The sequence below is a fragment of the Pecten maximus genome, chromosome 9, assembly GCF_902652985.1.
Source record: "Pecten maximus chromosome 9, xPecMax1.1, whole genome shotgun sequence".
NCBI classification, from domain to species: Eukaryota; Metazoa; Mollusca; class Bivalvia; order Pectinida; family Pectinidae; genus Pecten; species Pecten maximus.
In genome coordinates, this window is record NC_047023.1 from 20,305,564 (window position 1) to 20,326,802 (window position 21,239).

The following is a 21,239-nucleotide window of genomic DNA, read 5'->3' on the forward strand; positions in this document are numbered from 1 at the left end:
AAATATGTCCATATGAAATGTTTGTCGCCAGGAACAAATTGTTTCTTATAAGGAAAAGGCTATCACTTAGTAAAAAAATATGTCCATATGAAATGTTTGTCGCCAGGAACAAAAAGACATAGGAGTTATTCTTTCAAGGAGGATGTTATACTCGTACCCCCCCCCCCCCCAAAAAAAAACAAAAAACAAAAAAAAAAACAAGGAGGCGACAGGGCGAACTCAAAATAGGTCGCCTTCAATGTATTAACGCTTAGTATCATTGGCGAGTCCCAGAAGGAATAAACAGCAGTTTGATGTCTCTAACATCACTAATGAGTCCAAGAAGAACGGATCAGCTGTATGGGGTCCCTAGCATTACTGCCGAGTCCTCTTATAACGACGAAACAGCTGATGTCCCTAACATCACTGATAAGTCTTTGAAGGACTTATCAGCTGTACCATGCTCATAGCATCATTGAACATTCATAGTGGGACGAAACAACGATATGATGCAGTTTAATTCATTTTTAACTCTGCTGTACCTAGCTTTCAATTTGTGTTCGCCAATGTCACGGAGTGGCTGAGACACTGTAAAATTTTTACTTTTGTTTACGGCCAATTACACATATACCAGATTTGAATGTTTGCTAAGTAAATTGAAAACTAATATTGGCTGACTTGTAGTCAGCTTGTCTTACGATCTTTGACTTGAACTCGAGTTTTTTCCAATAAACCTAATAAAGTGTTAATTATTCTCATCGGAAGGGTGGGATAGAGAAGCTGCGAATTCACTCCTTGAAAATGTAGATGCTAAATTAACTGACCAACAGAAAGAAGAATTAGAGCTTGATATAACTGAAATGGAAATACACAATAGTATTAATCAAATGAAAAAGAATAAGTCTCCGGGTGAGGATGGTATTGTTTCTGAATTTTATCAACATTACTGGTATCTAATTAAAGAAGAATTTTTAGCGGTTTTAAGAGAAATATTTGCATCAAACAAATTATCTGAATCACAAACAAAAGGCATACTCACTTTATTATATAAAAAGGGAGAAAGGGAAATGATTCAAAATTGGAGGCCATTGACATTGTTAAATGTTGACTACAAAATTATAGCAAAGACTCTTGCTAATAGAATAAAAAAGTATTTAAAATATATCATACATCCAGATCAGAAAGGATTCGTACCTGGTCGAAACATATCAGATGCCAATAGGCTAATTCAAGATATTTTTGAATTTACAGATCGCAAACAATCAGAGGGAGCAGTGATTTTTCTAGATCAAAGTAAAGCATTTGATAGAGTAGAATGGTCATGGGTGAATGAATGCTTGGATTATTTCAATTTTGGCGCGAAATTTAAAAATTGGATTACAATGCTTTTGAAGGATTCAAAAACATGTATTAAAACCAATGGTTATATCAGTAAATATTTCCAAATATCGAGATCAGCGAGACAAGGCTGTCCGATAGCTCCGATTTTGTACATCTTACAAGCGGAACCATTAGCTTGTACAATAAGGAGGAATGAGAACATTAAAGGTATCGAACTTCCTAATCAAACCGAAACAAAAATAAACATGTTTGCTGATGATACTCAGCTCTTCGTTAGGGACGAACCATCTGTAGTGGAAATATTCCACGTATTAGATACCTTTCGACTAGCATCAGGCTCTAAAATCAATTTAGACAAAACTACAGGCATATATTTAGGTAGATGGAAAGATAAAAATCCAATTTATACAAACATTGCATGGTCAAGAACTTCTGTTAAAACACTTGGGGTACATCATGGTTACATTATCGATGACAAAGCAATTTGGGAGGAGAAAATTAAAAAAATCAAAGCATGTGTGCAGGTATGGAAAAGCAGAAACTTAACACTATACGGTAAGAGTCTGGTAATAAAATCCTTAATCATATCGCTTATAGATTACGAAATAGAAGCTCGCGGTATTCCAGAGAGATATGCTAAAGAAATAGATGCATTAATATGGGGCTTTGTATGGAATGAAAAGAGAGATTTAGTCAATCGTAGGGTCATATCTAACCAATATAAAGATGGTGGAATGGAAATTATTAATATTACCGATTACATTTATAGTAGACATATAAAAACATTATATAAAATAATAAAATGTGAAAATAGCACATGGAATGCCATTGGTAAATATTGGATTGGGTACAAGGATACAACATACGGAATACAGAATTTTTTATGCAAACTCTCTGACGTTTGAGTTATGGACTTATCAAAAATTCCAAGTTTTTACAGAACACTTATAGAAGTGTGGGCAAAATTTCAAAAATCTAGCATATCTGATTTTAGTAGAAATAAAATTTTAGAACAGCCTATATTTGGAAATCATTTCATTCAGTATAAAAGGAAGGCTATATTTTTCAATTCCTTTCTAAAGAGTAACATTTTTGCAATCAAAGATTTATGGGACGAGCGTAGAAATAATTTTAAAGGCGATCTTGAAATTTTTAATATGTTAACAGATAAAAGAAACTGTATATCAGAATTGGCAAAATTCAAAATTGCTTTCCCTATAGAATGGTTAAATATATTGAAAAGAAATGATACTAGAGTGATAGAATGTGTATATCCTATAATAGACACTAATCTAGATATAATTGGAAAAGATGGGAAGCCAATAGCATGTAAAAACCTTAAACCAAAAATGATTACAAGTAAAATAAAAGCCGACGAAATTCCAAGATGTAAAGATAAATGGGAATTTGAATTTGAAAAACAATTTAATTGGGAGTTATTATGGCAAAATATCACAAATACTATTATTACGATGCAAATGAAAGAGTTTCAATGGAAATGTGTCCACAATGTACTTTACACTGAATCAAAAATTAGCATGTTTAGTCCTTCAAATGGCAAATGCCATTTCTGTAAAACACATATCGAAGATATTGTACACCTTTTTTATGAATGTAACACTGTAAAAAATATTCTGAACATGTGTTCATCACAAATATTAAAACATATCCCAGAATTTAGAGAAGAAATGTTAACGGTAGAAATTGTAATTTTGGGATACGAAGAGAATAATAATCTGTCTATACTCCTTAATACTGCTTTAATTGCATACAAATGGACTATTTGGAAATGTCGAAACGATATAAAATACAATAGAAATATATTGACTGACGCTTCCATCTTTGAAAAGGTAAAAGCATTATTAGTAAGTAATTTAGAAATGTACATTAAATCGAAGAAAAAGAAAATAGTGACGATAAACTATGTTCAGAATGTTTTAAATGCTTTATTATAGAAACAACAATTGAACTATAGAATGAATGAATGAACGAATGAATGAATGAATGAATGAATGAATGAATGCAAGTAATACAAAAAATAAATGTATAAATTATCATTAAAAAATTAAAGTAATTAAAAAAAAATAAGATAAAGAAAAAAGTGCTATGATGATAACCCTGGAGGCTCTTGGTGCTACGCACCTATAATAAATAACATTATGATAAATTACAAAATGCATGTGAACAATATATGTGAATGCAATTGAGTATGTAGCATGTACTTTTGTGTATTTGTTTGTATGTGTATTGTACGTGTGGTTATTTTTGGAAGAGGGTTAAATATGTAAAGTGCATATTGTGTGAATATGTTTTATATGCGTGCGCGTCCTCTGTGTGTGGCTGAGATTGTTGGTTCGGGTTAGTATGTAAAATGCATATTGTGTGAATATATTTTGTATGCGTGCACGTTCTCTGTGTGTGACTGAGATTGTTGATTGAGCAGGTGTGGACTGTATAGGTGAATGTGTTGTGCGAGTGCATGATACCGTGTGTGTGTGCGTAATCCTATGTGGGCGTATGTGAGTGCGTGTATAATTTGGCATAAGGTGCAGGATGATGCGCATAGTATATATTGGAGTATGGAGTGTGCAATAGTTAGAAATGAGAATGTAAGGGAAAAAATCCAGCAAAATTGAAATGATGAGCCCAACAGTCTGAGCACAAAAAAAAAAAAAAAAAAAAAAAAAAAAAATAAAGTGTTAATTAGAACCTTATATGTTTAACCCATCGTCTATAAATGAATACAAAGACTACTAGATTAAGTGTGGATATAATTGTATTATATAACTGTATGATCAATATTGTGTAATTTCTAATAAGAATATACAAAAGAAATTATAGTCCACAACTTCATATAGATTAACTGTTATGATAACTTTACTAATTGTATATAGATCATCATTTAAATGAATCGGACGGAAAGTCTACGTTATAGCCGGATATTTTCCTTTAGTATCAATGTTTTACAATATATCATATCATCTTTTAATCTATTTCTACCTTAACATAAACGTATTTGTTGTGGAATAGCCACAATATAGTTAAACAACCACAAACGTCGACAGTGCCATATGTATTAGTAGAGGATGTATGCAACATTGTACCAGACACCCAGAATATACCCAAAGGAGCGAATACTAATGCACAATGAGATGCATTTCAATGAGGCAGAAACCTCAAACTATATCTCTACTTATCTATCTGTACCAAAGTTACAGAGTTTTACAGCCGGATATTTTCCTTTGATATCAATGTTTTACAATCTTTCATATAATATTTTAATCTATTTCTACCTAAAGATAATCGTTACCGTTACACTGCATACCACACGTGCATTTCTATAAATAGTGGGACCGGTTAAGAGTACACACATTCAAGTCCTTGTATCCGATATTCAATATTTAGCAAATGGATTGCATTAGGAGGATTTGTATCAGTTTAGGTGAATGATATATCTGTTTAGGTCCAATATGATTCCTCAACTGAAATTCCTCAAATAAGCTACAGCCCTAGTATTACTGAGAAGTCGATGTTTGATGTAGGTTTAGGGGAGATATATTCCATATCCGTAATTAAATTCACATTGGCTGTTTATGCGTGTATCTATATAACCTCACACGTGTCTAGTGCATTGCCACAGTTATGTTATTTAAATCCTTATGAAAGCAAATACGTGTACAATCAATTAATACACATTCCTTGTTTTTTTTCAGAACAAAAGTGTTTGCCAGGAACTAATGCATTTGTGATATGTTGCTAATGAATAATGTAATAAACAATGGAAATTAGCATCTTGTAATATCATTATGTATAATGTTATAATATTGTTTACAGATTAAATAGTTAAAGTATCATTATGTTTTTGTTTTAGATCTAAAAAAAATAAGTATCAAGTTTAACTTCTTAAACTCCTATTGATTTTCTTCATATAATTTCCGTCAAATCTTCTCAGCTACGTCAACAGTTCAAGTAAAGTATGTAATACATATGTAAAAATAGAACATGCACGAACCCTGCTCACGCCGAGTTACATTTCAAGGGATGATAAACAGGAAAGGTTGGGTTGTTTATCAAATGCGGAGAAGTTTCAGTGGCAATTCATCGTAGATTTTCACTTTCAACCTATCTAATATTTTGTCTAATAAACTCACGTTGACTGTTAGACTGGTCAGCTGCCCCTAAGTTTTTTTGTTAAGAATTAGACTATGCTTAATTCGAATACTAGATTATCTCCCCTAGTTTGAAACTTAGAACTCAGACATATCCTAGATACCAAAATCCCGAAGTTCAATTTAGACAGGGGCCCGTGTAATTGACTCTGTAGTCGATGATGTGAATTTACCCAGTTCTTTTAGTATTTCTGATGTCTGGGGTTCTGATATCATTGAACACATTGCTGTAATTTTCCCATAATTCTTATGTTACGAGGCTTCCATGACCGTTAAACGAGGAAATATTTAAGAGTATTTTTTTTTGTGTCGATATTTTTTCAGCTTGATTTACTATATGATACATGCAATTATTGTCTTAAAAAAAAAAAAACAAAAAAAAAACGTATTGATTGTTTTATATTTTGATTACTTGTAATCTGCAATATCAAATTAACGAACACTTTTTCTGATCATTTTGAAACCTTTATCAGCCTTTCTGGTGTTGGTTGCATGGTATATCACATGATATCAATAACTGCGGTTCTTTACAACACTATATAATCGAGTATAATGTCTACGTGCATATATTCACATTATGTGTTGCATTTGCCTATATGTCGTTAGTAAACTGAATTATAGTTATGAGTCTGTATACTACAATTTACAGTGATTCGGTCAGTATAGGAATACAGCTCCATGTGTTGTAAGTTAAGACAATAGCTGCCAGTTACTTAGAGATCTTCGAATGCTAGCATTTATTTACATAAGCCACCATAAAAATAAAACAACTTCACAAGTTGTTACAGAAGAATTTGATGATAAAATAAATGAAGTCAACACAAATTATTATTATCAGCGCTTTTCTTGATCTATACGAATTTCATCAAACTGTCAACGTCTTTACTCTCAGTAATTACAAACATTGTGACAAATCGAGAGTATCGACATGGTTTCCGGATGTACATGCATACTGGGTTTTAGTGTTGTGGTTATTCACTGATGGAAAAGGCCTACCTTACTCCAAAATTGAGCCCCTGTGAAGTTGAACATCGCCTGCTAAGTTAGCGACACTGATGTGACCAGTTAGACTGGAATCTGTTTCGAACAAAATATCCTTTGAATCGTTTTCAAGAAGACTTTTATGTAGAATAAAAGAGCTGATATTCTTCTAAAATTAACATAATGATAATATAAATTGCTTACTTTTAATAACGACATTAGGTACTATATTATTCCTTCTTAAAATTTCGACTGTTCCGGTATTTGAAACTGATAACGTCAGTGATGTGGTAGGCGGCAAATTAAAAGGTCATAAGCTGCAGTAAATAAAAAAACTTTATGATTGTACATATAAGCATGATTACAAATGAATACAAATAGTATATCGCCCTAACGGGAAGAACAGGTGCTTCTACAGTGATTCGATAAATTGTTAGATATACTCTTAGTACCTTTTGCTTATAATAAAGACTCATTTCTTTTTAGAGTAGTCTCAAAACAATGTAGTTATATTGATCATGAAGTATCAATCATCATTAAACACTTTATATACAAAGCCTTATCAGCTCTTTGAATTTAAATAAGTTGGTAAAATCATTAACGATAATTTCAATGTTCAGAAATACATAAAGGGCCAAACGAAAGACAATGGACTGACTGTAACCCTTTATAAGTCCTTTATGGAATTAAACTACCAGTGATATATATGTATTGACTTCTAATGTGTTTAGTATCTATTTCCTGCATTGAAAAACCATAACAAGGTTAATGAAGCCTTTGAGGATGTTAATGACAACAACTAAATTGTTTGAGAATGAATGAGTGTGTGAAAGATGTTAATTTGTCATCTGTCTTTATCATCCTAAATTTAAAATGTAAAATAAATAATCATAAAAAACAACAGCAACAAAAACAAAAAAAAACAAACAAACAAACAAACAAAAAAACAAAAACACGTAACACATTTTATTGTATCTTCATGTTAGTTTAAGACATCAGCCAAAAATTGATCAGGTATGACAGGTAACAACAAGTGAAATAGGTAATTACAGGTAAAATCCTCTGAAATTGACTATAGTCCTTCCAACAACATCTTGCTCCCTATGTTTATAAAAAGTGGGGAAATGGCGATGAAGCTGTTATTTCGACTTTTCTTTTATAACCGGTAAGGAATCGTCGATAAAACGACAAAAACCCGTCCGGACTACATTTAAGGACATATATAAATGGCTAATGTTTCATTAATACCCTTTTATATTAATACAAACAAACCATTAGTAAAGTTAACCATTCTCGCAAGTCCAACATATGTTTTATGAAGGATTGCTTCCAACCAACTCTCGGACTAGAACTTTTCTAGAATTCTTTTGTAATATCGGTACATATCATTAGGCAGGATACACCCTTAATCCATGTAAATTAAACGGTACATTGTCAGGCACTTGTCTGCTTCTGTCGTCCTTACATTACGCAAATATACACCATTGAAACCACCATCTAGCTCCTGGTTATATCAAGATTAACACATTCCGGGATATGATTACAGTGGATTGTTCCTTTAATTGATTAAATGAAATATAAATTTTTTTTTATTATAAAATAAAAAGTGTGCAGAGTATCGATATCAATGACGAAACATAACTGTTACATGTATTGTAAAAACACTGGATCGATAACTCAAGATATGCTGCGCACATATGTTCCAGGATGGGTAACTCCTACTCCACTGGCGATATTCCTCACGAAACATTTTACAATTTGGTTGGAGTTTTAATGATGACCTACAAAAAATAATGTTGAAGAAGAATTAATAATAGTTTGAATTTTTAGTATTTTTTTTTAAAAATAAGATATTATTGCCATGCTTTATTTCTGTTTGATGTGTGGAAATATTATTTTGAATTTCCCATTTTAAACTCCCTTTTCAGATATTCACACTTTTGTGACTAGGATCGTCCGACCAGTGTTTGCAGGGCATAACGGTTGTATCATACACTTCTATTTATCAATAATGTGTCGTTTAAACACTCCTGTTATATTTTCATGGTGACAGAAATGCTAATCTTGCTTTATAGAAAGGACTATATTTGTTTACCAGAGGGGAATAAAAGATTGTGAATTGTCTCACCGTTTTGACCTCCGAGTAGTCATGCAACCCATATTCACCACTGAAAAGAAATAAACAGTTGGTAATGTTTAAATAATCCTACAAACGTCAATTTTGATGCACACTTACTCATCTATAAAATGACGTTTCGATTCGCGCGCGTAATAATCATTATTAGAATGGCACAAAACCGAATTTACTTACAGTTCTCGTCCAATACCAGACATCTTGAATCCTCCGAATGGACACTGGGCACCAAACACATTGAAGGAATTCACCCTGTATAGAAAAAAGGAAAATAATACTACAGGTATGACAAGTAGACCATACAAAATTATCGATAGGACGGGATACACAGAAAAAGCATTAACACTTTGGAGGAGACATACCAGAAACCGAGAAATAACGTAATTTTCGTTATAACGTACCAGACAGTTCCGGCCTTGACCTGACTGCTGTAGGTCATGACCTTGTCAATATCTTTTGTGCAAATAGCGGCGGCCAATCCGTAATGTGTTGTGTTTGCCCGCTTTATAACCTCGTCCATGGTTTTAAATTTGATGACTTGCATAACGGGACCAAAAATCTGCAAGAATAAGAACACGTGATTAGTACAAAAATATCTTTAAAGGTCAAAGGTAAGCGAAGTAATTATCCATCGTACCAAGGGTTCTTACGGTGTCTAATTAAACCCTGTCATCGTTACATGTAGTCGTAAGTATGATGGATGTCTAATGCTATTTTGGCCTACGGAATTGTTTTAAATAAACAACTTTGATGGATGATTCAGAACAATGAAATTTAATACATTGACGTCTTATTTGATAATCGTCATTCAATTTGTAATCAGTGTTTGTCGGACTGCTGTTTGACTGGTGAATGTACCTCCTCCTTGCCGATGCGCATATCTTCCGTGACACCTGTGAACACTGTTGGCTGGATGAAGTAGCCCTCGGATCCTTGACGCTTGCCGCCACATTCTAGTTTCGCTCCCTGCTGTACTCCGGCTTCTATGAGGTTCAGAATCTTGTCGAATTGTTCCTTGTCAACCTAGGATTGATACATTTACATCGCTTTAATCATCTTGATAAGATATTTCTGCTTGTATCTACTTACTAACTTCAAACTTACTATATCCGTCACAGGTAAGCATACAGAGTCAAGAAATGGGTATAGTTTTGAATACATCGATAGCCGATAGATGTCATTTAAATCAACAGTAATTTTTTTAATTGATATTCAAGATACACCTGCTTGTAAAATATTGATAAAATATCTTTAAAATATATTCCACCACATACTAAATATACTAATTGTACCTGGGGTCCAGACATGGTATTAGACTCGAACGGATCCCCAACCACTCGCGATGAGGCCTTTTCTACTAGTTTCTTGGTGAAGGCGTCGTAGACCTCCTCCTGAACGTAGGTCCTGGATGCGGCACAACAACACTGACCCATGTTGAAAAAGAGTCCATTGTGGCATGCATTCACTGCTATGTCCACTAAAAAACAGAAACAATATTCATTGTATTACAGTACTATAGAAACAAGAGACCAAACACAGTATAGCTCTCCGGGTCTGACCAGCCTCAAAAATGTATCCCAAATGAGACCAAAACTGTAAATGAATGCACCGCACAAATAATGTACTTGATATTTATTCCTGTTAGTAAACAGTTTGTTAAATTAAGAGCTATATTGTTGTCAGATATGTTAGATATAAACTCACTAAACATGTACTAAAATATAGGTTCCTTAATTGTATTAAGGTTTTGACTAAATACACGAAAGCAGAAAAATAAAACAATTAAAACCCTCCTAAATGTTCTAGTTCATATTAACACAATTCCTGTCATTTCATCTCTATTCTGGAAATTTAATCTTTATTGAGAATCCGTCTACACAAAATCTTCATAATTCTAATGCCAATGGATGATATTCTTGGTTGTTTAACCAAAGGCTCTTCTTCCGGCCACAGGTTAACAAATCATTGCATTAACCTTAACAAAGTCAATAAATGTATGATATCACCTTGAGTGTTGTAGATTTTCTCTGTCACGTCCTTAAGGTAGAGCATGATTATTGTTCTCCCCTCATATTTTATTTACTCACAATCGGCGTCAGCAAATACGACATTTGGACTTTTCCCTCCAAGTTCAAGTGTCACCCTCTTGAGATTGGTACGCGCAGCGGCCTGCATCACAATCTGTCCCACCTTTGATTGCAAAACAAACCCCAATTATATACATATTCCATCGCAGAAAAAAGCATATCTGCTCAATATCAGCTTTGTGAATGATGAAGAGCCAGGTTTGCTTTACCAACAAAACACCTACCTCAGTAGATCCAGTAAAAGCAACCTTGTCGATATCGTTGTGTTCAGAAATAGCAGCGCCTGCCGTTGGTCCATAGCCTGGAATCACGTTCACTACACCGGGGGGAAATCCAGCCTTAATATAATAGTTTACAAAATACACAGAGTAAACAAATTAAAACATCAATTACCAGTATGTAAAACATATAATTTGTTATGTGTCAACGACTGATTACTCAAACAAATGGAGATCTTCAAAACGCATGTGAATAAACGGATAGCAAAACACCACGTCCACTACCCAAAACATACTTTTGTGTCACATTTGATATAAAAACAGTAAAAAAATGTTAAACGTATCATCCAGATATTTTAGTAACAATCGTTTTTGACTATCATAACACCTCAATTATTGACAACAAATTGAAAATTCTCAAATAGCACACAACTGGTTCATATCCTACCTCTTTTATGAGTGAGGCTATATAAAGAGCGGTGAGTGGGGTTTGCTCGGCCGGTTTGAGGACAACCACGTTACCACAGGCTAGAGCAGGGCCAAGCTTCCAGGCCATCATGAGGAGAGGGAAATTCCACTGGAGTTAAACATGGCTGTATTTATATTGTAGTTATGGCTACATTAATATAGGTAACATATAACATTGGATAGCATCACCATGTGACTGAAAGTTATTTTCCCACAAACTCTATTAATGAAAGAACCGGGTTATTATATCGATAGATTCTATTTTTGTAACTTCGCAACTATGGAGATGAATACTTTTGCTGTAGGTAATGCATTATTTGAAAGGTAAGTAGAACTATATAATTAATTTGTCATTGATGTTTCATTTCTATCTTGCAGTAAAATGTTTGAAAAATAAGGACGAAGGTTTAATATCCGATAAGAACTTACGGGGATAATTTGACCACATATTCCAACAGGTTCATGCCTGGTGTAGCAGAAAAATTCGCCGTCTACAAAGGAACGTTTTATATAACTACATGTACATTGTTTTGTTATTGAATTATTACACTTTATAATTTACCCATGGGAATGGTCCTTTTAAGAAATTATCACACTTGATACTTTACCCATAGGAATGGACCTGTAAAGGAATGATCACACTTGATACATTTCCCATCGGAATGGTCCTGTAAAAAATGAACACCCTTGATACATTGTCCATGGGCATGGTCCTGTTAAGGAATTATCATTATTGGTACAATACTCCTAGGGAATGGTCCTGTTAAAACTATCATACTTGATACTTTACCCATGGGAAGGAATTATCACACTTGATGCATTACCCATGGGAATGGTCCTTTTAAGAAATTATCACACTTGATACTTTACCCATAGGAATGGACCTGTAAAGGAATGATCACACTTGATACATTTCCCATCGGAATGGTCCTGTAAAAATGAACACCCTTGATACATTGTCCATGGGCATGGTCCTGTTAAGGAATTATCATTATTGGTACAATACTCCTAGGGAATGGTCCTGTTAAAACTATCATACTTGATACTTTACCCATGGGAAGGAATTATCACACTTGATGTATTACCCATGGGAAGGGTCCTGTTAAGAAACTATCACACTTGAATTATTACCCATGGGAAGGAATTATCACAATTGGTACAATACCAATAGTGAATGGTCCTGTTAAAATTAGCACACGTGATACTTTACCCATGGGAATAGTCTTGCCACAGATCTTGTCAGTCCAGCCAGCGTAGTACCTGATACATTTTATCACCAGGACCAAGTCAATGTTGTACGAGTCATTAAAAGGTTTACCATTATCCAGGCTTTCAAGGCTCTGCGAAGGAGGACAATAATTATCATAATTATTTTGTTTCGAATTATGCAGTTTCTGCCGTGATTAACAATGCAAAATGCATAATGCTGCATTTCCAAATTCATATGAAAAATGTTTTGAAAAACAAATAAAAATCATTTTGCATCGGGCATTAATCAAGTGCTCGACGAAAAATAACTAACACATTAAATTCACTATGGAGATATGGAAATATATTCGCTGACGCATCGCTGCACTTCAGGAAAAGATAAGAATGTCTAGCTTTCGAAGACCCAATGACGAATTTTGATAATTTGATACTCCATCTAGCCAACTCACTGCCAAGTACAGTCTGTCCCGTTCTATAAGATCAGCCAGCTTGTTCATCAGGCAACCGCGATCACTGGCATTCGTAATACGCCAAGCAGATCCTGGTTCAAATGCCTTTTTCGCTGCATCCACCGCCTTGTCAACATCGGCCTGTTTTGACAAAAAAATCAAATGCAACAAAGGATTGTATAAAAAACGCACTCGATATTAGTATACTTAGGTATTAATATACCATAAAACAAACCGAAAGGTAGATACAGTAGAACCATAATGAATCATACAGCTATTTCGTCCTTTTAGGACTCTTCACTGACGCTGACCTAAAGTGATTATAGCAAGCAATCGTATTCACCAAACAATCACCATCAATAAAGAATTACACATATCAAGTATCCAGTTAATAGAAAACGTCTCATATTTAAACGTATTGTACTCATGTATCGCCCTTATTGGCATTATTTTCAAACATATATATTAAGGTTTAAGGGTTACTAGTTATATTCAATTTCACATAAACCACTATTAGTTTTATTCATTGTACAATTGGGGAAACGAGCTATATTCATAACCTATATCAATCACTCTTGATGGCCCGGATGGGGCTGCGTTAGGAGGCTATAACTTTAACGAGAAACCGGAGAACCTGAAGAGAACCCATGTGGTCTGGCAGGTAACTCCCATAAATTTCCACGTTTGATCACGGAAATACATTGTAACCAGTCGCTAAGGTGAAAGGCGTTACCAAAACGTCATTTACATTAATATTAGGGTACTCGGTCAGCAGCAAAAACGTATTGTATTGTTATAAATAGACATACATGTACGCGAATAATTTGATTTTCACTAGGAGATAAACAGTCGTTCATAAGGGTAACTTTGTGTCAAGACCCTTGTATTATGTTTTACTGTCTCTGACCTTGTCACCTTCCTGTATGTCAGCGATCTTCCCTTCTGTGGCCGGATTGAGGACGGGGAATGTCTTTCCGCTGATAGCGTTTACCCACTCATTGTTGATAAACAACTAAATTATTGGAAAAGAAAGATTAGTTACATCATATATCTTTTATCTAATACGTCGCATTTGTTTATTGTCGAAATTATTATCATGAGTATAATTATATGTATTAGATCAATTACAAATAACACTGCATAATTGCATCTGCTGTACAATAGTGTAATAGTATCGTAATAAAGACTGATAAACATCAATTGTCGTAATAAATGACTTTCCGGTGTATTATTGTCGTAATAAGGACTGTTCAGCGTATTCTCGTAATAAGGACTGGTATCACATTATTGTCGTAATATGACTTTCCAGTATATCATTGTAGTTAAAAAAGTTTGCTCATCGCGCCTTTCATTGTCTTAATTTGGATTGCTTAGTGATCAGTGTAGTATTGCCGAAATAAGAACGATCATCGTGTTGTTGTCGTATATTGTCGTAATTAGGACTCATCGTATCAATGGCTTAATCACGACTGTTCACCGTATTACTGTCGTAATTAGGACTATCAAGTATATTGTTATCAGGACTTTCTAATGTAATATTGTATTAAGAAGAGCTGCCTATAGTGTGTTAATGGAACTGAGCAGTGTTTTGATGTCGTTAAATATATATAGTATCATTGTTATTAGATATAGAGGATATCGAACAGTGTCGACTGTGGCTAACATTTTGATATTTGTCACGAGTGAAGTATATCTGGTATTAATGAAGATAATTTTAGATATTCTCTTGTTTTTTTAGTTTTTTTTTTTTTTACATTTTATAGCAAAATATACCGAGGCAGTTCAATCTCTCCCAGAATTCATTGCGGTCCCCTGTCAACAGCTCACAAATGTAAGCCAAATTGTGACGTTATGCATTCTTTCTTGCATTATGACGTCATACAACATGACGGTGAGCTATATGCCAATCTTGATTTTCCTTGTTGTCGTTTATAAGCAGTGTTTTGATTGGTCAAATAAGAAAAAGTGACATTTTTCGCTAGTGAATGACATTTTTTCACAAGTGAAAAAAAATCACTTAAATAGAATTAATAACTTTCAATATCTCACTGGTAAACATGTAATAAATGCTTTTATGTACTATCCGGAATATTTACTCCATAATTTAGAGTGACTATGATGCTATTTTGACGAAAACTTATCATTAAGGTATGTAGTTATTAAAATGCAACATAAAGTATCTACAGCAGTAGATATGATTGAACAATAGATACATAACTGATGTAGAAACCGAAAATTGTTGATATAGATTTAGCAGACATTAAAACAAAAGACAAACCCATGAAACAAAAGATAAACGCTCCCCATATCTTACCAGATAAAATCTTAGATACATACATTAACCTCGCACAGTGAAAATAAATCATATTAACGTAAACATTGTAAAGGTGGACGATTTAGATTATTTTGGCCCTGAACCCGATCACCAAAACCAGGCCACATAAACATCGTGACAACGCGAAGTAATTGTATACTGCTTAATCATCTGCTATATGGGTCGCCTAGCAACAGGTTACCTATCAACCTGTGGAGAATTGTAGACTTCGTTTAAAACTGGCTTTTACCGACCGACATAAGATTGTTTTACATTTTCTGAATAGCAATTCAAATGACAGCCTGTATGGATTACGCCAGGCAGAACTCGTCATACATGTACATCACTGATTACTCATCAACTGGTATGATAAAACATATTTTTTCAGTTAAATAGATGACTTAATATTCAGACGGAAATAACTTCATTTGAAATTCACTTTCCTGTTCAATCACTGAAACATAACTCACGTAATTGTCAACTCAGTGGCCTAGCTGTTAATGTTAATCCTAAAAGTACAACTTATTTACTGAAATAAGTTTTTATTGCATGTATTGTTTCTAGTCTAAGATGAAGTCAAACACCAATGCTATTCAAAAAACACAAAAATATTAATAATATAATGTTATGATAACAAATATAAATTCTTGATAAATTATGTAACAATCATTTAATCATTTAACGATTATTAGATTGTGTTAGCAGTTGAATATTAATTTGATATGAACAACAGCTAAATACAATGACGTCAAATAGCCATAATTACCCATATGGCATTCATATTGACTTGACTACACAAACTGACGACTGTTGTAATGTTGTATTTACGTATTAGAAATGTTAATGTATGTTAAATTAATTTGAAAATCACGAATATGTAAAATTAAACGTTTGACCGAAATCTTCATGAACCGATATGCAAATCGTTGTAGTGAAGTGACACCAAACGTGACGTCTTATTATCGACATGTGATGCAGAATAAAACATCGACCTAATAAATGAGAACAATACCAATTTGGTATAACCAATTATGAATAGAATGTTTATTTTATTAAAACAGAAATAGGTATGCCACAACAACATAGAACATTTACATTTGTAACTATTCTGATGTATATTGATGACAATCATTATTTTATCAGCAATATCAATATTTAAGTTAAAAAATCAGAATGCAAAAAGGGAAAAATATCAATCTATATCATCGTGACATACATACCTGTTTAAATTTGATGTCGGGGTTTCTGATTGGCGTAACCATTGCTGTCAGTTGGTCATGTAGGTCTACGACGAAAACCAGGAGGTTGGATCACTGATCCTGTATTAACCTGAAGTGTAAGGTAAAAGGCAAAAAAAAAACCCTCTTAAATAAAGAAGATATCACGTGACTGGACAACACCCCGACAGCTTATCTACATTGATGTATACCATAGTTGATCACCTAAATGTGGAGCATAAAAACTATACTGGGTTTTTTATATGTAATATGACACGATTTGATAGATATTTAAGTATATAGCAGCGGTAGTTAAATTCGCTCGACTGCTTGAGTATAATGCCGTAAAATGGTGTTTGTGTTTCGTTCGTTATTGTCATAACAGTGACCTGATTTCACCCTGTATTGTTATATTGATAACAGTGTATTAGACAAAAGCCACGAACAGTCGATAGCATATATAATTTATTATATACGTTTTATGATGTATATTACAAATTGTGATACATGTTTATATCTTTATATGGCGAGTGTGTCTTTTACATCAATATTTTATTACGGGATTGCTTCATCAAAAATAAGTTACATAAAATCTGAACAAAGTTTACGGACGACGCACGATGGATGATGTCCAATAGCAATAATTCACACGTGTCGAAACAACACGAAACGATGGATACAATAATGAGACATTCGTGTCATAACTTTTTATGAGTTCAAACTTCATTACCTGATTAATTTTTTAAACTGAGTTTGTTTGATATGTGGAAAGTGACAACATGAAGTAGGATTTCGGGATTTATGATTGGTCAGAAGTGTGAGTATATAATACGAAATCGACATAACAACATATCCGCACACAGTAATGGACACATAAACGCTGCTTTCTCGAAGTAAAAGCATAAATATATGTATAAATGATTTCCTCAAGGAGATCAGACTTTTATAGACTGTTAAAGGATGGTAACACACATATATACATATAGATGATGACCACAAGATCAGACTTGTATTAACTGTTCAGGAATTATGTATAGATGTCTGCCACCAGGAGATCAGCCTTGTAGAGACTGTTCAAGGGTGGTCACACAAATAAGTGTATAGATGACTGCTACCAGGATATTAGACTTGTAGAGACTGTTCAGGAGCGGCTACACAATTGTATGTATATAGATGATTGCTACAAGGAGATCAATATATATAAATATGTGTATAGATGTTTGCCACCAGATTGATGACCGTGTTAAAGCTTGCTTAAATGTCTATAGGTTCCGTTGTCACCACCCTAACTTTCATTTGTGATTGTGACTTATAACCCATATTTGACCTAGATTTGATTAGATTTAAATGGCGGAATTCGTCGATGAAGCCGACGACGCTTATTCTTTCGGAGCACCTGGTCTTATTCTCCTTGTACTATTCCCATGCAAATCAGTGCTTTTGTGCATACATTACACTCGGTTAATCGATTTTAAGGTTGGATTTCGGTTATTGTAGAGTAGAGACTGGTGTGGGATATGGTTACATAAATATGTAAAGTGATACTGACTATTAAGGATGGTTATCCAGAAGAATATCATGTCTTAGAGGATGACATGCTGTAACTATAGGAACTTAAGAGATTGCTTAGGTGGTTGCATAGGAGAATGCTTAGAGGATTTGCTTAGGAAATATCATAGGAAATGCCTTAGGAAATCGATAAGGAGATAGAATAGATGATCTTAGGAGATGACTTAAGAGATGGCTTATGCGATGGGATAAAAGATCAGCTTAGAGATGATCATCCCTGAAATATCCACACATCCTTTATAATCGTTTCATATCCTGTAATACGAGTGTAAGACACATTAAACCAGCAGGTGGCCAGGATAAAAACCACAAGTTTGTGTTGCTCAGATTTACACATTATACAAGTGCATAGCTAATACAAAGGTAAGTGTGAATCATGTGGCATTTCAGGTGGGTTATCATGACAAATTGGGAGCTGATCAGGTGACACTGTTGCAAAACAATAGAAAAAAATAAATAAATTCACCGTAACTTCAGGGAAATCGAAACTGTTTATGGATATCTATTTCCTGATTGAAAGACCAACGCTGAGAACCCACACAAGTTAAACCTAAATAACCAAATAATGTCGTTTCTCAGAAAGTAAAACTTCAATCGATATAAATCTAACATTCTGAGAACTTTAAATGAGCGATTGAGAAGACTTAAAGGATGTTAAAAGCTGCTTGTCTGGGTTATGTACCACTCAGAGATTGTACATGTATGTCGGTAGCTCTAGAGATAACGAGAGTTTTCTTTATTTACACTGAATTGATTAAGGGCCACAACAATTTTAGTTTTCTTCCTCATTACTTCAGGACGGGTCCCTGCCCGTGTTTGCTATCCTACTACGCCAGATGGTCTATTAAAGGACCCCGTTTATATTAGGTAACAACATATCGAAACTTTGGTACTCTTAGACTATCAATAATCATTTTAATAAAACTACTAACACGCCGTTAGCTAGCAAACATCACACATTCATAAATTTCTTTTAAAATATCTACTCTCAGACCCTAGTATAAAGTGTTTTATCGTTTCCTTTTAACGTTATTTTGTATCGATATACGTAGACTTTACTGTGGAAAATCATGTTAAATTGATAAAAATTAAAGTGAATAATTACTGAAACTATATGCAAAACACGCTCAAATAGATATATTGAAAATAGATTATATACATGCATTAAAAACAATATCCATGTTAGAAGTGGTTAGTGAAAATAAGCTAAGATATAGAGTGTGACTTTACCTGTACGGTCTGTATCCTGGTGCGCTTCTAATTTGTCTGGTTACTGCCGACGCTTTTATAGTGGCAACACATTAGTTTGCACAGCCACGGTTGCAACAGGAAATCGGTCATTTAAAGATATATCACAAATCTATATGACACCACATGCATATCATTTAACTTAATAAGGAAACATCTTAGAATTGCATTTGTATATGGGTTGACTATTTGTATTGTATATATGCATTTTCATGCAAGGTTTTATTAATATTGACAATAACAAATCTTTAAAACAAGTGTCTACACAAACATGTTGTTTACACACATGAGTCTTTCCTTATATGTATTGTCAATTACTTACTTCCTGTTCTAATGATCTAATGTACGTAAATCCTGTAATTTAGTTTCATACATTAGTGGCTCATGTGACTTTAACTATAGTAATATTATTAGCAATAAATGTGCCCTCCTTTGAAGCAAATGTCATCAATAATTTTTTTAATGCATAATCATATACACATGTTTCACCAGCCTGTCTGTTTGTTTGTATGTCTGTCTGTATGGTTCGTGCTTTTTTAACTGGTGTTACCAACTAGCATGTCAATCACCATTCGCTTTTTCACTAAACATAGAACAACCCCTCAAAAATGAATAACTGAATGACAAGGTAAATAAAAACCGATAAACAATATTGCAACCACCATACATAACAGAAATTGGAGTCAACCGTACATATTAGAAACTGTAAACAACCGTACATATTAGAAACTGTAAACAACCGTACATATTAGAAACTGTAAACAACCGTACATATTAGAAATTGGAGTCAACCGTACATATTAGAAACTGTAAACAACCGTACATATTAGAAACTGTAAACAACTGTACATATTAGAAACTGTAGCCAACCGTACATAATAGAAACTGTAGCCAACCGTACATATTAGAAACTGTAAACAACCGTACATATTAGAAACTGTAGCCAACCGTACATATTAGAAACTGTAAACAACCGTACATATTAGAAACTGTAAACAACCGTACATAATAGAAACTGTAGCCAACCGTGCATAATAGAAACTGTAGCTAACCGTACGTAATAGAAACTGTAGCCAACCGTACATATTAGAAACTGTAGCCAACCGTACATATTAGAAACTGTAGCCAACCGTACATATTAGAAACTGTAGCCAACCGTACATATTAGAAACTGTAGCCAACCGTACATATTAGAAACTGTAGCCAACCGTGCATAATAGAAACTGAAGCCAACCGTACATAATAACAACTGTAGCCAACCGTACATAATAGAAACTGAAGCCAACCGTACATAATAGAAACTGTAGCCAACCGTACATAAGAAAAACTGTAGCTAACCGTACATAATAGAAAATGAAGCCAACCGTACATAATAGAAAATGAAGCCAACCGTATATAATAGAAACTGTAGCTAACCGTACTTAATGGAAACTGTAGCCTATCGTACATTATAGAAATTCGAGGCAACAGTACTTAATAGGCAGAGATAATATGTTCTGTGAGACAGAAGAGCCGATGTTTTAAAACCAGTTTTTGCAAGGAACTGTCTGATTGGGTACGTAAAATAGATAAGCAAATCAGACAGTTTTTTGCAAGATCTGGTTTGAAATCAACGGCACTTTCGACTCACAGAACAGACGATGATAAATTATGTCTTTTACCGGCAAAACACATGACTTGTGTTTGGGACGTTACCTAAAGGTTAGTTGAGAATGTTAAGGGTCATCTATATAGCAGAATAATGTTAAATTTCAAACACGAATAAATACCTAAAGATTTACACAAAAAATGTCATGTAACATACCAAAATGTTTGTTTGGACATGTAGCTTCTTACAATCACCAATAAATTGCTAT

The 21,239-nt window shown here is 33.9% G+C and overlaps 1 protein-coding gene across 1 annotated transcript; it reads right to left on the minus strand.

The window, feature by feature from the left end:
* Positions 1–7,415: 7,415 nt before the first annotated feature.
* On the minus strand, positions 7,416–19,484 carry LOC117334228 (retinal dehydrogenase 1-like). The gene is made up of 15 exons (XM_033893724.1): positions 19,366–19,484; positions 16,570–16,678; positions 13,943–14,047; positions 13,036–13,176; positions 12,588–12,717; positions 11,807–11,868; positions 11,358–11,486; positions 10,916–11,029; positions 10,692–10,794; positions 9,897–10,081; positions 9,463–9,627; positions 9,006–9,163; positions 8,782–8,856; positions 8,599–8,638; positions 7,416–8,251 (listed from the first exon to the last, which is right to left on the minus strand). Exons 2-15 carry the CDS (start codon positions 16,609–16,611, stop codon positions 8,222–8,224), a joined length of 1,479 nt encoding a protein of 492 aa, XP_033749615.1. The 5' UTR covers positions 16,612–16,678; positions 19,366–19,484; the 3' UTR covers positions 7,416–8,221.
* Between the last annotated feature and the right edge of the window lie 1,755 nt (positions 19,485–21,239).

Bases quoted from the DNA above. Each gene is read 5' to 3' on its own strand.
- LOC117334228 (XM_033893724.1), bottom strand. From the start codon at position 16,611: ATGGTTACGCCAATCAGAAACCCCGACATCAAATTTAAACAG. The intron at 12,718-13,035 runs GTGAGTTGGCTA...CCTCCTTCGCAG, and splicing joins GGGACAGACTGTACTTGGCA to AGCCTTGAAAGCCTGGATAA. The intron at 8,639-8,781 runs GTAAGTAAATTC...ATTTCTTTTCAG, and splicing joins TCTGGTATTGGACGAGAACT to TGGTGAATATGGGTTGCATG.